The sequence below is a fragment of the Prionailurus viverrinus genome, chromosome D3 (assembly GCF_022837055.1).
Source record: "Prionailurus viverrinus isolate Anna chromosome D3, UM_Priviv_1.0, whole genome shotgun sequence".
Classification (NCBI taxonomy): Eukaryota; Metazoa; Chordata; class Mammalia; order Carnivora; family Felidae; genus Prionailurus; species Prionailurus viverrinus.
This window is the reverse complement of record NC_062572.1, coordinates 85028923-85046365: the sequence shown is the minus strand read 5'-3', so window position 1 is coordinate 85046365 and position 17443 is coordinate 85028923. Positions and strand designations below refer to the sequence as shown.

General features: G+C 36.1%; 1 protein-coding gene across 4 annotated transcripts in view; it reads left to right on the top strand.

The window, feature by feature from the left end:
• Window positions 1-17443, top strand: part of CDH19 (cadherin 19) — a 136627-nt gene that overhangs the window by 65166 nt on the left and 54018 nt on the right. For all 4 annotated transcript variants that reach the window (XM_047828706.1, XM_047828705.1, XM_047828707.1 and 1 more), the window contains exons 7-8: window positions 15251-15370; window positions 16635-16799. In XM_047828706.1, the coding sequence (XP_047684662.1) occupies window positions 15251-15370; window positions 16635-16799 (285 nt within the window). The remainder of the gene's footprint in view (window positions 1-15250; window positions 15371-16634; window positions 16800-17443) is intronic.

The window sequence follows — 17443 nt, the reverse complement described above, 5'->3', positions numbered from 1 at the left end:
TAATTTTAAAAATTAGACTATCATTTACATTTTGTAAACAATGGTACTATATTTTAATACATTAGTTGTCTTGTTAAAATATCTCAGTCTTCAAGGCAATAGAAGAAAAGGGTTAAATATGTGGTTTTTAGTGATTTATAAAATTCTTTAGCTTATTCACTTACTAGTTTCTCCATTACAAGAAGGTATTTTGCAAAACAAGATATAATTTTGTCTCTGAAAAAAGTATGCACGGCCATCTGGAAAGATATGCACGTATAAATCATAGAATCCAATTTATAAGACAAAAGTACTATATGCTTCAAAGTCATGGAACATAAAGACTAAAAACAAAAAAAAGGGGTCGAACGCCTCTGTGAAACTGTATTTATTTTCAAAGTTCCTTTCATACCTACTGTTATTTTTATAAATATCTTCAATATAATGCCTGTAGAAGCAAGTGGTTTCCATAAGATATAAGAACTGACTGCACTGAAAATCAGAAATGTCTTTCTAATAGAGGGGAATTATGGTGTGGCTGTGCAAAGTTTGTCCACTCATTCATTCATTCAGAAAATGTTGGCAGCACAATATATAGTAAAATTAAGTTCATAAAATTTTCTTAAGTGTAATAAATTCTATTCAATAATGGTCATTTTAAATTATATTAACATGCTTTAAAACTGCTTTACCTAACATCTGATTGATTAGCCAACAATTCTAAAAGTGTATATTCTACTGTATATTTTCCTGATTCTTTGTTTTTTAACAGTCCGGGAAGCAATTTAAAGACTTCTTTCTACGTGCATTCAGAACATAGGTCTTTACAACATAAACAAATTTAGCTGTGAATATGTATCAAGACCGATTATTATTAGACATAAACGACACATGAATATTGCGTTTGGTAGCCAGGCAGTGAAACATTTCATTTCTCTCCTCCTCCTCCTCCTCCTCCTCCTCCTCCTCCTCCTCCTCCTCCTTTTTTTTTTTTAAACAGCATACATTATGGACCTAACATTTACTAGCAAATTTTGTAAAATGTAGTTTTGGAAGTAATTGCTAGTATGAAACCTATATCTTAGTTCTAACACAGCGAACAATAACTATTTTAAATAAGGTGACCCTTGATGCTTTCCATTATGAAAGTGTTAATTATGAGTGAAATATGATGATGATTAATTGACTGGAGAAGGTGGGACTTTTAAGAAATGATATTTGAAGTGGATTACAAAGAATACAGTCATGCCATATTCTAGAAAAAGATTCACATTGCGGTAGGATAAGAATTGCCTATATCAATATGGGAGTGATTGATAGCGCGAGTCTGTAAGCATGACGATGGATGAGATCCCCTTGGCAGAGAACGTAGGTAGAGAAGAGAAAAAGCATACTAGGTGAGCTGATTAAAAAGGGGGTTGACTGGGAAATTAGAATGAATGAGATTGGTCAGTGATAGAGGACAAAGAAAGATGAAAAGAGGTGTTACAAAGGAAGAGATCCTCCAACTCTGTTAAATAAAATCAAAGTGTACTGACTGTAGTGACTTTTGATTTGGCAAGTAAGAGGCTCCTAGTGATTTTGGTTGAATTGATGCAGCTGCAATATTCTGAAGATTATTCTATTGCGTGAATGAATGGAGAAGAGGAAGTTACAGCGAATTTAGCCAACTTTAAAAGATGTTAAGCCACAGGGAAAAAATAGAGATGTAAGGCACTAGGTAGAAGGAGATAAAGGTAAAGAGGATTTTGTTGTTGTTACTTATCATTATTTAATCATTTATTAAGATGGGAAATTTAATATCACAGTGATATACCATAGGGAATGATCCAAAGAAGAGTATTTTTGAAGAAAAATAAGGGGGTTTTATCTGCTGGGAACCTATTCTCTTTTTTTTTTTCATGTTTATTTTTTTATTTTGAGAGAGAGAGAGAGAGAGGGAGAGAGAGAGAGAGAGAGCATGAGGGTGAGGGGCAGAAAGAGAGTGAGAGAGAGAATCCACTTGTGCTGTCAGCACAATGTCTGATGCAGGGCTCTATCCCATGAACCATGAGATTGTGACCTGAGCCAAAATCAAGAGTCTGTTGCTTAATGGACTGAGCTACTCAGGAGCTCCTGGAAGACTATTCTTGGGAAAGGAAAGACCCATGGAATCCAGGGCAATAATAGAGGAGACAGATTTCAATAGGTTAACACTTTGGTTGATATCAAACCAGTTCATACGTGATTTTTTTCTATCCATTAAGTATGAGACAAAGGCAGTAATTGAGAGCAAAGGGGTGGATTTTTAGATACAGAACAGAAGGTACAAAAAGGCCAGTTTGTAGAGTTGGAAAGTTGGCCTACAAAGAGATTGCAGTGTGTGTATACAGTATTTGCATCATGACATCAAGTGTAGCCACGAGGCTGGTTGATTCAACAGAGATCACAAAACTTTGGTTTGTTCTATATGGTATTTGGCTAGTGCATATCTCTTTGCTTTGCAATTCAAGGTTAATGTGCCTATTAACTTAGTTCATCTGTGTAATTCAGTATATCCTGTGAGAGTGCCAGTCAGGGTTCAGACCCGGTATGGAATCATAGTAAAATCAATGAGCACTTTTTATTCCTTTCTGTGGGAGGAAGGGACAAAGAGAACAATAGTCAACTGTTATCAGAAATGTCATCTACTATGGAGAGAGAGGAATATCCCCATTGTCGTGTCAACTGTTGTGTAGATGGTTTCCCTCTGAAGCATTCCTGTAATTATTAACTTTGCCTTGAAGAAACCACTTAGAAGTATATGTGATTTTTTTCTGTTTTTCTCAATCTCAATGCTTAAATAATGAATAATATGAATTATTTTACCTGAACCTATACTTAGTTCTTCATGTTCTTTCCATATCATTGCCATTTTATAGGTTCTTGAGTTTTGATCTTGCTTCCAAATTCCCTACTCACCTATTTCATTCTTTACAAAGCAACAGGTGCAAACATTTTATCTGTTGTCTTAACTATTTAGTATTGTATTATAGTCGTTTACCAATTATTATATTTGAATCTGTACTTTGAATTTATTTGGTGAAGCACTGAAAGGAATCTACATTTGAGCATTGCCATCATAAGGGAGAACCAAGAAAACTACAAACTACTTGTTGCTTATTAAACACATATTTATTCACGAGTAACAGTGGACTTTTACTGATTACATTTCTATTGGAAATGCAATTACTCTCCAAACTAGAACTACCAAGTAGAATTGAGAAAAAAACATTGTTTTTCTACTTGTCGGTCTGGAATTATAAAATTATTATCCTTCTTCCACACAAAAAATACAAGATCTAATAGGCTAAGAGTCCAACAGTACCTTAAGTTTGGGGTGATTGAGTAAAAGAATGAGTACATGGAGAGGTGAAAATGCTACAGAAGTGAGTAGATGAGGTTTGGAAGATGAACAGAGGATATTGGTAGATATAAAATCCAAGGAGACTCTGTGGGTGTGAGTTGAGGCACACAACGATCAAAAGTGCTGCAGATAGCCTTCGGATAGTGATGACTCCATTTTGAAATTTCTTAGTGCAGAATTCCTAGAAATATACAACCTACCAAGACAGAATCATAAGAAATAGAAAATCAGGGGCACCTGGGTGGCTCCAGGTTAAGCATCAAGCTCTTGATTTTGGCTCAGGTCATGATCTGATGATTGTGGGATCAAACCTTATGTTGGGCTCTGCACTGGGTGTGGAGCCTACTTAAGATTCTCTCTCTCTCTCTCTCTCTCTCTCTCTCTCTCTCTCTCTCTCTCTCTTCCCCTACCCTACTCATTCCCACTCTCTTGCCAAAGGAAAAAAAAAACAAGAAAAAAAATCAGAGCAAATTATTAGTAAGACTGGATCAGTAACTAAAAACATTCCAACAAACATAAGTCCACCATAAGTTGGCTTCACTGGTAAGTTCTACCAAACATTTTAAACAATAATTAATACCAATCATTCTCAAACTCTTCCAAAAACTTGAAGAGGAGGGAACACTCCCAAACTCATTTTACAAGGGTGGCATTGCTCTGAGACCAAAACCAGATAAGGGCACCACAGGAAAACTACCTGTCAGTATCTCAGGTGAACATTCATACAAAAATTGTCAACAAAATTCTAGCCAGCCCAGTTCAACAACACATTAAAAAGATGATATAAAGATGAAGTGGGATTTATCTCTGGGACGCAAGGATGGTTCAACAACAGCAAATCAAATATGATATACCAGCTTAGTAGAATAAAGTATAAAGATCATATAATCCTCTCAACAGATGCCAAAAAAACACTTGACAAAATTCAACATTTTTTCAGGATGAGAAAGGCTCTCAGTAAATCAGTTACAGAAAGAACATACCTGAGCATAATAAAAGCCACATATGACAAAACCCCAGTGAAAATCATACTCAATATTGAAACACTGAAATATTTTCCTCTAAGATCAGGAAAAAGACAAAGATGCCCACCCTACTTTTTTTGACATAGTACTGGAAGTCCTGGCCAGAGCAATACTCTGTACCTAAGTATACTCAGTGGGGAAAAACAATGGTCATTTCAACAAATAGTGTTAGTGTTGGGAAAACTGGATATTCACATGCAAAAGAATGAAATTGGACCCTTATACTACTCATAAAAATGAACTTAAGGACTAAAGATTGGACACAAAAACATAAGAAAAAATGTTGACATTGGTCTTGGCAATGATTTTTTGGATATGATACCAAAAATAGAAGCAATAAAAGGAAAAATAAGCAAATTGGACTGCATCAAACAAAAAAGGCTTCTGCACAAAGAAACAATCATCAAACTAAAGAGGATACTTCCAGAATGGCAGAAAATATTTCTACACCATCTATCAGTTAAGAGGTTAATATCCAAAATATAGAAGGACCCCATACAACTCAATAGCCACCCCCCAAAATAATCCAATTAAAAATGAGCAGAAGGTATGGATAGACATTTCTCCAAAGAACAATACATATGGCCAACAGGTACATGAGAAGATGCTCAATATCACTAATCAGTTCAGGGAAATGCAAATCAAAACCACAAGAAGATATTACCTCACACCTGCTAGAATGGCTATGGTCAAAAGGACAAATAAGTGTTGGAAAGAATGCAGAGAGAAAAGAGAAACTGAGCTCTGTTAGTGAGAATGGTAATTGGTGCAACCACTATAGAAAAGAGTATGGAGGTTTATAAAAATTAAACACAAAACTACCATATAATCCAGCCAACTCACTTCTGGGTATGTATCAGAGGAAATGGAATCACTGTCTCAAAGAGATATCTACACCTCCCTGTGCATTCCAGCATTATTTACAATAGACAAGACATGGAAACAACTTAAGTAAGTGTTCATCATGGATGAATAGATAAGGAAGATATGGTATATATATATATATACACACACACATATATATAAAGAGAGAGGGATATATATATATACACACAATGGTATATTATTCAATCATAAAAAACATGAAATATTGTAATTGGTGACAACATGGATGGACCTTGAGGGCATTAAGCTAAGTGAAATAAGCAAAAGAGAGAAAGACAAATACTATATAATTTCACTTATATGTGCACTTTTTAAAAAAATTTCAACTTGTACAAACAGAGTAGAGTGATGATTGCTGGGACTAGGACTTGGGAAAATGAGGAAGCGTGGGTCAAACTGTAACGTTATAGTATTACATATTGGAAGGTTACCAAGACATTAGGTCTTAACTATTCTCACTGCAAGAAAGTAAAATTGTAATTATGGAGGTATTAACTCACTTTATTGTGATAATCATTTCTCAATATATTTGCGTATATCAATCATCACATTGTATGCCATAATGACACAATGTTGTATGTCAATTATATCTCAATAAAGCTTGTAGAAAAAGAAATTCACTTTAGTAACATTTACCATCACAATGACATAAATATGTTACCCACTATAACAAAAAAGTGGTTGAATTCAATTTAGATAATTTTACTTCTTGACCTCACCTCATAAATTATAATAATAAATTTCAACATGTAGCAGAGAATTCTCAGAAACACAAACACCCTGATTTCTTAAAATATATCGAATTTGAAAATTAAACTGTATGAAATTTATATCTTTGGACATGTGAGTTTGAATGTGATTGATATTGGGATGGATTACTCTTTGCTCTCTGAACATATTGTTTGCTTTCTTAAACACAGTTTATTTATTTGACTTAAATTTTCTAACATTATGAAAAGTAGAGGTGTCAAAAATACAACACAAGAATAATAAGAATGACCTAAATTTTCAAGTTCTTGTAGACAGGAAAACGAAAAAAAAATATTTGAAGAGTATTTTTCACATTTAAGGTGACAATGGGAAAATATCTGTTTTTTGAGTTTCACTTGGAGGTTCTAGATTGTAAAAGTAATTTCATCTCAAATATAAACACAAGAGGGATGGGCCAATCATTCCCTGTAAATAAATAATGATCCTCATACTAATAAAATAAGTTCCCAGTGTGAAACAGTGAGCACATCCACGATTAGAACATTATTTCTATCATGAATTTGAATTCTGAACATGATGATTTGACTAGGTTATCTACTGTCTTATCTGTTTTAATGTCACAAAAATCACAGAATCAGAATGTAGGTCAAAATATTATCACTTACTTTGGTCTTCTTTAAGATTGGCCATTATGCAATTCAACATCCTCTCAGTAAATTTGCTTCAGAGTAATCAAAGTGTACTCGTACTAGAACTGCATGTAAAAATAGCTTTCCTATTAGACAATTTATATCTTCATTCTAAGAAAAGTCTAATATTTTTACCACTGAACTTAACGCACAAAAATTACACACTAAAATAAATGAGTCATTTTGAAATCTACCAGTTCAAATCTTGGCATTCAAACATATATTTAACTAGGGCACACTGTTTATTGAGTATTCTAGAATAAATGGAAACTTTGTATATAAAATGTCCTTGTCACAAGTTGCTGTCTTTTCTACTGCCTACATGATATCTCAATTAGCCTGCATATCAAAATTTATCACTCTTTTACATTTTTATGGATATCTCCCATAATCTCTATAAAGAAGATAAAGTATTCAGTGTGAAATATGAGACATCATCTAATAAAGTTTTGTTACTAATATTAAACTAAACTTTTGAATGAGAATCATTCAGTCCTCTGTAATACCTCTGCTTAATACTGAATTCCACATAAATCAATATTGATGGAATTATACTATTCTTACATTCGGTTTTACTCTTGATGGGAGAATAAGTCTAACATGTCGAGAAATCGTATTCATGCTGTCAATAATGCTTTTGACCTTCAAAAATTTTATATAGACTTGTAAGTTTTAGCACTTATGAATAATTACAAAGTGTCATTTCTATGTAGGTTCTCACATACAATAAATATTTTGTCTTATGTTAATATGCCATTATCTCACCATAATTTTGTAACTTGTGTCACAGCAAATGAAGTATATTGGCAAACTGAAGTATATTCCCAGTTCTCACGGTTTAGACTACTAAACTATGATTTTCCTCTCAAGAATTTAGTACAAGTTTACATCCTGTGTTACCTATGTAATAGTATGTTTTTGTAATATAGTATTGCTGAGAAAATGGGTAAAGTCAAATATTGTGTTAAATTTTTCATAAAGTCCTTTTGCAAAAAAATAGCTTTAAAGAGTGAGGATTTTAAACATGCCTGATTTTCTATGGAAACTGCATCTGGCTTAACCCAAGATTTCCCTGGTCACTGTGTGAGCCGGGAGATTAGAGAAGCTGAGCATTGTGTATGAATAGATAATGATGAAGGGCCACATTTCAAAGGTCATGATATGCAAGACTGAGCAAAAGGACATGATATTGAATGGAGGTTCCATCTCCCCTGTAGTGCACAAGAAACAGTTGGTGAGAAGAAAAAATTGAAATATAAAGCAGCAGATGAAACTACTAACAAATAAAACTACCTTGGCCAAGTTGACTAAAGTCATGACCCAGACTCTAATAGATTTGAATGACCCATCAGTAGGGTCTGTTGCCCCGTATGCCAGACTGGGGGATCCAGCTAAGGCAGCCAATGCCCCGTACCTTAAAGGTATGGAAGTCAGGGGACATAGCCATTGCCCCAGTTTTCACCTTGAATTAACATGCTGTGCTTCTGAGAACACCAAACCCCGTCATGCCTAAGGAAAGAGTTGTTTACTGGAATTTGCCATGAGATGTCTCACCAGGATGGGTAAATTACTCCACCCCTCTGGTTGAAGGAAACGATTCACTCCTCACTGGGATCCCATTGTCCTGCTGCAAGCCGGACCTATTGAAACAGAATATCCCTGGAATGGAACACACACCATTAAAAGAAAGGGAAAGGTTAGGGTCCTGAGCTGGCATATCCCACCCTCAACTCATCTCCTTATGCCTGATGGTGTCCCCCCCCCCCCCCCCCCCCCCCCCCCCCCCGGCTAACATGAGGTATGCACATATGCACAGCCGGATCAGTTTCCTAAAGCTGCCAAACTCATTCTCAAGGCCAGGTGGGCACATTGTTTCCCCCCTAGTACAATCATTTGGCTGCCTTTTTTGTTCCCTCCGTTGGCCTCAAGGACGTTATGACACATAGAAGCCCCTACTAAATTTACCCAGCAAGCCTTGAATGATAGCCAGAAGAGTCTGCCCTTATTGAATACTAAAATGTCTCTGATGATAAAAGCTTCCCACCCACCGCCCCCCACAGTAAAACAGCCGTGAACACTTACAGCCTCGCAAGGAGGCACCTGTGCCATTATTCAAACAAATGTTAGGTGCTCATGCCTGATGACTCTTGTGAATGTGCCATATTCATTAAATCACATGAAGATATAAGTGTGCTGACCCCAGCTCAGAGGACTTAATAAATCAATGGTTCAGGTCATGGGATTCTTGGTGGTAAGAGCTGTCACTTATTTGGGAATTATTGTCTTCATCAGTGTTTTTCTTGAATGTGCCTGTATTACCTGCCTTCAGTGCAGCCAGAGATGCCAAATGAGCCACCTCCATGCTAGAGAAGCCCCTTGCTGATGGCTGAGGACACGCTATGGAAGAGGGGAGCGTATAAGATTGTGAGAATCAGTCGTGAGGTTGTGGACAGTTGAGGGAGGTCACTGAGAGGATGTGTCTGCCATTTGACCTGCATGCCGGACGTGTGAGATCGGAGGCTCCTAAGCCCCTCCCTTGTCCTTGAAATGTGACTTCCACTAGTGTTTTCCTCTCTCAGAAGCTATCCCAGGAATCCAGCTTTGAGATAGAAATGTGGTGTTGTCACTGTCCGGATATTACATAGGACTGAAGCTATATATGACTGATTAAAAGCCTTTATGACTTTCAAGACTTGGTGGGCAGGTCCAAAAAACTACTCGTCTTGAGGACACCCAAAACAAGCCTCAGGAATGAGTTCTCTTGCTCAATACAACTACCACCTGCCAATCTGGAGTGGCATGTGTCATGTTTGGTCTCCTTCTGTCCTCCTTGTTCAGGGGCCGGTTTCAGATTACAGCTAGGAAGATGTGGAGGAGTTTGTGAACTAACAGTGACCAGATCTCCAATTTTATCCAGGACAACTCTGCTTAATCCTGTTTTTTTTTTTTTTTTTTTTTTTTTTTTTTTTTTTGTTGTTGTTGTTGTTGTTGTTGTTTTTCACTGACATTTTGTCCAGAAAGCACTTGGCCCAGAATGGTTTTTTATTTTATTATTATTAGTAGGTGCATTATAATAAGCCAGAGTGAATTTGGGAGACATTGACTTTGTGCTTGTACCTCTTAACATGGGGTGTGTAGGGGCGCCTGGGTGGCGCAGTCGGTTAAGCGTCCGACTTCAACCAGGTCACCATCTTGCGGTCCGTGAGTTCGAGCCCCGCGTCAGGCTCTGGGCTGATGGCTCGGAGCCTGGAGCCTGTTTCCAATTCTGTGTCTCCCTCTCTCTCTGCCCTTCCCCCGTTCATGCTCTGTCTCTCTCTGTCCCAAAGATAAATAAACGTTGAAAAAAAAAAAACATGGGGTGTGACAAGTAGTGTCCGAGGTGTGTGGCTAGTGAGTAAAGTGTCTCCTTTTAAGACATGATTAAATCTGAAAGGCGGCTAGTGATAACCCGGGACACTGTTCATAAAAACACAATTAAGCCAAGAAGCTGATTAAATAATGCAAATACATGTGAAGAATATCTATCTGGTGATATACTTAATGTGAAAATAATCTGTATAAAGCATTTTTCATTAATGTACATATATATATCAGTTGTCCTTTAGAAATAACTTTATTACTAGAATATACTTTAAAGAAACTTTAATTAAATTTTTTTTAATGTTTCTGTGTTTTCCAGAGGAAGAAAGACAGAGAACAAGTAGGGGCGGGGCAGAGAGAGAAAGGCAGACACAGAATCTGAAGTAGGCTCCAGGCTCTGAGCTGTCAGCACAGAGACCAATGCAGGGCACAAACCCACGAACTTCAAGATCATGACTTGAGCCGAAGTCGGAATTAACCGACTGAGCCACCCAGGTGCCCTGAGAAACTTTAATTTTTGATCCATTAGTGTAGTTAAACTGACTTTGTCAGGTTTTAGTGAGAGCACAGTAAAATGTTGATGAAAGGAATGGAGACGCTAAACAGGTTGGTTCATACGTAGGGCATGTACCACCCTTCTTGCACTGATGAATAATGAATGCGCTGTTAACAATAATATTCTACTGAATTCCATTTCGGTAGGGTTAGAGCAACCTGTGCAGGCTGGGAGAAAGGCATCAATGGGTGTGTCTAAAGACATAAAGAATTTGTGCCTTGAGACAAATATCAGGTTATCAATCACCCAATCCTAATCAAGAAATCCTGGCTTTTGTTTTCTTCTTTCCCTGATGTCATGCAAAATAATTCCTATCTTTATGGAAGTTTCATTATTCTATTTTTGTTATATACTTCTCACCTTTATATCTAGAATTTATTTTAAGCCGATTTTTGTGAATGGTGTAAAGCAAGTGTCAAATTCTAGATCAAAAGAGAGATGACTGATGGGTGGATGTATAAATGGACGCAGATACCCAGGGGACCCTGTAGCATTTATTGAAACGGTTCTCCAGTGCTCACCTGTGCCATCCTTGCATGAGTGAGCTCTCCATATGTGTATGATTTTGTTTCTGAATCTCTAGTCAGTTTGTCCTCTTTTGTTTTTCCAGGGGCTAATGTTCTATTGTCTTTATCGCCATAGTTATGTCATAAGCCCTGCTCCCTGTTAGTACACGTGTTCCAGATGTTCCTTATTAGAGATGTCTGTCTTGCTTAATCCTTTGCATTTTCATGTATATTTCAAGTCAGATTTTTAATTTATCCAGTAAGACAACTTGCTAAGATTTTGATTAGGATAGCATTTACACTATGGATCTGTCTGTTGGTATTTCTAGATGGTCATTTCATAAACCCAGTATTTTGGTCCATGTTTGATCATTAATGTCTCTTTACTTTCTTTGTTGAGGTCTTTAACAACTTTTGTTTAGATATTCCTGAGTATATTTGTTTCTTATATATATTAGGTATTTAACTGAACTATTTTCGAGATATATATTTCTGGTATAAATAAAAATGGACTTTTATGTACCTTGTTGTGTTCCTATGACCTTCCTAATGTAATGATTTAATATTCTCTAAAGTTTTTATATGTATATTCTGCTTGATTTTCAAACAAAAATATTGTTTTTGAATCACTAAAACATTTTTTTTTATGTTTTGGTTGTTTGTTTGTTTTTTTTTTTTTTTCATTTTTGAGAGACAGAGAGAGACAGAGTGCATGCAGTGTGAGGCAGAGAGGGAGGGAGACACAGAACTGGAAGCAGGCTCCAGGCTCTGAGCTATCAGCTCAGAGCCTGACGTGGGGCTCGAACTCACAAACCGTGAGATCATGACCTAAGCCAAAGTGGAATGCTTAACTGACTGAGCCACCCAGGCGCCCCTGTCATCATTTTTAATCATTCATTTCTGTATGCATGGCATTGCCTCATTTCATTGTCTAGGAGCTTTCCTACAGTGCTGCCCAAAATAGCGTGATAATCAACTTCTTGCTTTTTAACTACCTCAGAAGGAAAAGTTTTCACATTTCACAGGTAAATATGATTGCTGTCAAAGTTTAAAAATGGCCTCCATCAGACTTAAGAAGGTGTCTTTTTCTCGTAATTCCCTGAATTTTTATTGCAAATGGAACTGGGATATTTTCAGATGTGTTTTATGTATCTGATGAGAATGTTTGTCTTATGTTTTTCTTTGTTAAGCCTTTAATGCCACGAATTATATAGGTTCATTTTCTAATGTTAAAACATCCTTGAATTTTTGTAATGAAAAATTCAAAATGCCTTCTCCTATGAAAATACACATTCTAGGGGCGCCTGGGTGGCTCAGTCGGTTAAGTGTCCGACTTTGGCTCGGGTCATGATCTCGCGGTCCGTGAGTTCGAGCCCCGCGTCCGGCTCTGTGCTGACAGCTTAGAGCCTGGAGCCTGTTTCAGATTCTGTGTCTCCCTCTCTCTCTGACCCTCCCCTGTTCATGCTCTGTCTCTCTCTGTCTCAAAAATAAATAAACATTAAAAAAAATTTTTTTTAAAGGAAAATAAACATTCTAAAACAGTTCCTTAAGCATGCTGACTTGGGTCTCTCTGAACTGTTCTTATCTAGAATAGTCCCCGTAATATTTTAGAATCAACTTCAATTTATAGTGATGGGTGGGTTGTTGTTGAGAAACGGGATGGCCAGGAGACTGGAGCCACAGTATTCATAAAACTGACCAGAGCGATTCTTGCAGTAAACAATAAGCATGTCATAAAAGCAGTGATTATGTAAGCCTGGCAAGGCTGCTCTATGCGGAAAGGGCATCTTGGTGCTATTCATTTTGATTTCAAATGTGAGTAATGCAGCTCTATGATTACTGATAGATAAAGGAAGAGTTACACATGTTTGTATAAGAATGAGTAGAAACTGAAAAGCTATTTGTTTCAATCACCCAGTGTCCCTTTACCTATATTTAACTGGTAACAGAAGGAGGAGGGGACAGGGGGACTTTGGAACAATTTTGATTTTTTTCACTGAAGGACACGTTATTGGTCTTATAGTGATATTTTGCTTAAATTTTGTGTATGGCTAATTCCTAACTGCAAGTGAATGTACACACGTGTTCTCTTACAAATGACAAGGAAAACATAAATGGAAAACATATATATAAAACATATCAATTTTTTTAAATTTCTTGACTACTCTGATGTTTATTTATTATTACAGTTTATGTTACTTGACTAGTGAAGATTTCTGCAGTATTTAAATTTCTGATTAGGAAAATATGTAAGCTTCTCTCTTTTGACTTTATATTTTTTTTAATGTTTTATTTATTTTTGAGAGGGTGAGCACTAGCAGAGGAGGGGCAGAGGGAGGGTGAGGACAAAGGATCTGAAGCAGGCTCAGAGTTGACAGCAGGGAGCCCATGTGGGGCTCGAACTCATGAACCAACCCTAAGATCATGACCTGAGCCAAAGTCAGCTGCTCAACCAACTGAGCCACCCAGGCACCCCTCTCTTTTGACTTTTTTTTTTAGAAAAACCTTTTAGAAAATATCTAAGAAGGTTTAAAGTGGTTTAACCTGTATTTAATGAATTGTGATGTCATTGAAAAAGCAGCAACTAAAGCAAATAAAACAAAATCAGATAATTAGAATGATATTAACAATAGATAGCGTTGATAGCATCTTCAACACATCATATCCTTCTGTGTGTGTGGGCAGAGAAGATCATTTAAGATCAAGTCTTTTAGGAACTTTAAAGCATACAATACAATATGGTGGCCTAGAGTCACCATGCTGTGCACTTGCTCTCCAGAACTTATTCATTTCCTAACGGCAACTTTGTTGGTTTTGATCACCATTTATCCAGGTCTCCCAGCCTCTGCGAGTCAGCAATTTACCCTTTGTTTCTAGAGCTCAGCTTTTCTAGATTCCACATATAAGTGATATCTTTGTCTTTCTCTGTCTGCCTTACCTTGCTTAGCATAATGCCCTTAAGGTCCATCCATGTCATGGCAATCGAAGGGAACGTATTGTAAAACACTTGAACCTAAGGTGTTTACATTTTGAGTGATTGTGCAGTATAAAGCAAGTGCTAAATGACTAATAAAATACTACGACGAAAGAGCAAATACTACATACATTTGAGGGCCACGGTAAAAGTTTCAACAACTTTATTACTGACAAGTAGAAGGGCTTCCCATTAGAATGTCTCGGTTTACAAAACAAGATTGTAATGGAAATGTGAATGATGTTGGTAGTACAGGAAATCGCATAGACTATTTGATTCTGTGATATTCATGTTGCCATTCTTACTGACCCAGAACATGATGTTTCCATAAATGCAGATTTTCAACAAGACCTATAATGCTATCCCAACTTTACATAAAGATGATTAAAAAGCTCAATACTTTTAAAGGAAGATGTTTAATTTAAGCATTAAGTTTAAATGTACAGATACTTCTCATTGTGTTTTACTGATTGTTATTGAATTTCAATTAACATTTTATGTCATCAATATGTGACAGGGTTTTGCTTTGTACTATACCAAAAAAAAAAAAAAAAGAATTCTTCAACGTAAGTATGTTATAGAAGCGAATTAAATAAGGAAGATACTTGTGCCCATCCTCAACTTGATACTATTGTAAGCTCATTTCAATTTTATTCACATTTTATCAATATTCTGTGACTTTGAGTCACAGTTCACAGAGTGATGTTTAAAGTAAACTGCTTCCAATTTCCTTTTGATTCTTCCACTAATGATATAACACACTTTTGAAAGATCATGAAATGGACATTGTAATGGATTGTTAAATAATTATATTTCATTTTAGCTTAGATCTTTGTTTAAAATTCTATATTGTATATAGAATTCATATATACATATGTGTTTGTGTGTATGAATTCTATATACAATATAAAATTTTAAACAAACATCTAAGCTATACACACACACACACACACACACACACATATATATATACACATATGAATTAGGTCTCTTTTGTATGAGATTATATTCTCTTGTCTATGCAGAATGATATCAGTTTTGTAATTCTGAACAAGGAGGGCTAGGTTTTCATTGTATGTCTTCACCTTGCTTGCTAAAGAGAAAATGCCGTATAGAACTGAATTCATTGTTCGATAAGACCGCAGTCTTAATGTCTTGTTACTATTCATATTATCTTCAGGAACATTAGTCATCCAGGTGACGGCAAATGATGCTGATGATCCTTCAAGTGGCAATAATGCTCGTCTCTTGTACAGTTTACTACAAGGCCAGCCCTACTTCTCCATTGAACCAACAACAGGTATTTCTAAATGAAACAAAGTGCAGTTCAGCAGGATTCTAAGTAGGCAAATGTCAGAGCAAAAAAAAATCTGCTTCCAAACGTGCTGTACAGTAGACCTGAAGTTTCCAGAAATAAATGGGTTGTATTTTAGACACTTAATTCTTTTTAGTCCTTTAGCTGATTTTTCTAACTTTCAGAGATTGAATTTTCCAAACCCACACTACAAATCGCTCTTATATAAGGTATAAAACATATGCAAAGACTATGACAAAACACTTAGGAAGAGAAAAAAAGCAGTTTAAAAATACGGTGAAAGACCTTTAAAGCAGTTGACCAAAATTTGATGTACAGAAAGCCTACAAGCATATTAAAAATGCTCATCAACCCCAGTCGTCATGCAAATGCAAACTAAAACCACAATGAGATTCACCTTCACTCCCAATTCTCTCTGGAGTCAAACCTAGGGAGAATACTGGCAGTGTCTCTTTCATACGTTCTATGTTTTCTATAGGGATTCATATAACAGATTACAGTTATAAAACACTTCAGTCCGCAATTCAAATGCTATCACAATAAGGTCCAACTTATCTGTTTTTGTATTTACACGTCTCACAATTTTTAATGAACACTTTTGCACAGATACATTGAGGATTGGCCATTCTCTTTCTTATGTTTGTGTTCATGGTCCCCAAATCTTTAGCCCAGCATCCCGTTGTCTTCTGTTCCACCCTTTCCTAGTTTTTTGTTTAGTGATAATAATTTTTTTACTAAGTAATTTTCTAGAAAATTTTCTGTAACATTTTCTAAAATGTAGAATTGTATAGAATAAATTTATAGAATATTTATTATATTTGTTATAGTCCATCTTGAATTTGAAAATCTGTTTATAGATTGATCTGTATTATGAACAACTGTCGGTCAAAAACAAATCCTTCTTCATGTATCATAACTTAAAATAGACTTTAACATCACAGGTGCACAATATATCTTGCATAAATTTGGTGTTGTAATGTACGCATCCCAAGAGTATATGAACATAGCATTTTATTAGGGGTCTACTAGTGTTCTTAGTATTGTGTTGACTACTCTAAACTCCAGGCAGAGTTGGTATTTAATTTATTATTTTATTGTTGTTTATGTTCTCCAGGTCAGTGTCTAGCACATTGTAGTCATTTAAAATGTATCAAAAGAATGAGTGTATGATGGAATTCTTAGGAAATTAACTGGAAAGATGCATGGTTAATAACGAAATAATAATTGAAGTTTTATTACATGTTTTAAGGAATCATAAGAACATCTTCTAAAATGGATAGAGAACTGCAAGATGAGTATTGGGTAATTATTCAAGCCAAAGATATGCTCGGTCAGCCTGGAGGACTGTCGGGAACAACAAGTGTGTTAATTAAACTTTCTGATGTTAACGACAATAAGCCTATATTTAAGGAAAGTAAGTAGAAAACACCGTGAATTTTCATTACAATAAAACTATACATGTGCTAAATACACACAGATGTTAGGGTTTGCATCTAAAGCACCGCCACAGCACTATATAAAATAAATGTATTAATTATTCGAAGGTGTGATTATTTTCATTAGTGTGAAAAGTCAAATACAAATGAGAAGGTAATGTGTTTTTTTTTTCTAATTGCTTCCGTAACAATTTCCTCATGCCTTAAACAAATTGTTACCTGAATGAAATATGTCACAGATGTCACCAGATTAAGTTCAAGGTGTCTGTAGGGCTATTTTCCTCTCTAGAGGGTCCAGGGGAGAATCCATTTCTTTGGATTTGGTTATTGGCAAAATTCAGTTCTTTACGTTTGTAGGAATAAGGGCTCTGTTTCCTTGAAGGCCGTCAGCGGCAGGACACTGTTAGCTCCGTGAGGCGTCTTTCTGGTTCTTGAATATAACTCACACACCTCAGACACATCAAAAGGTGTCAAATCCTCCACACGTCGCCATCTCTCCAACCCACACTTTGCCTCTTCTTCACTTTTATGGAGTCATGTGATCAGATCGAGTCCCCTTGGACAAACCAAGACAATCTCCACATCTCAAGGTCAGCTGAATAGCAGTATGAATTCCACCTGC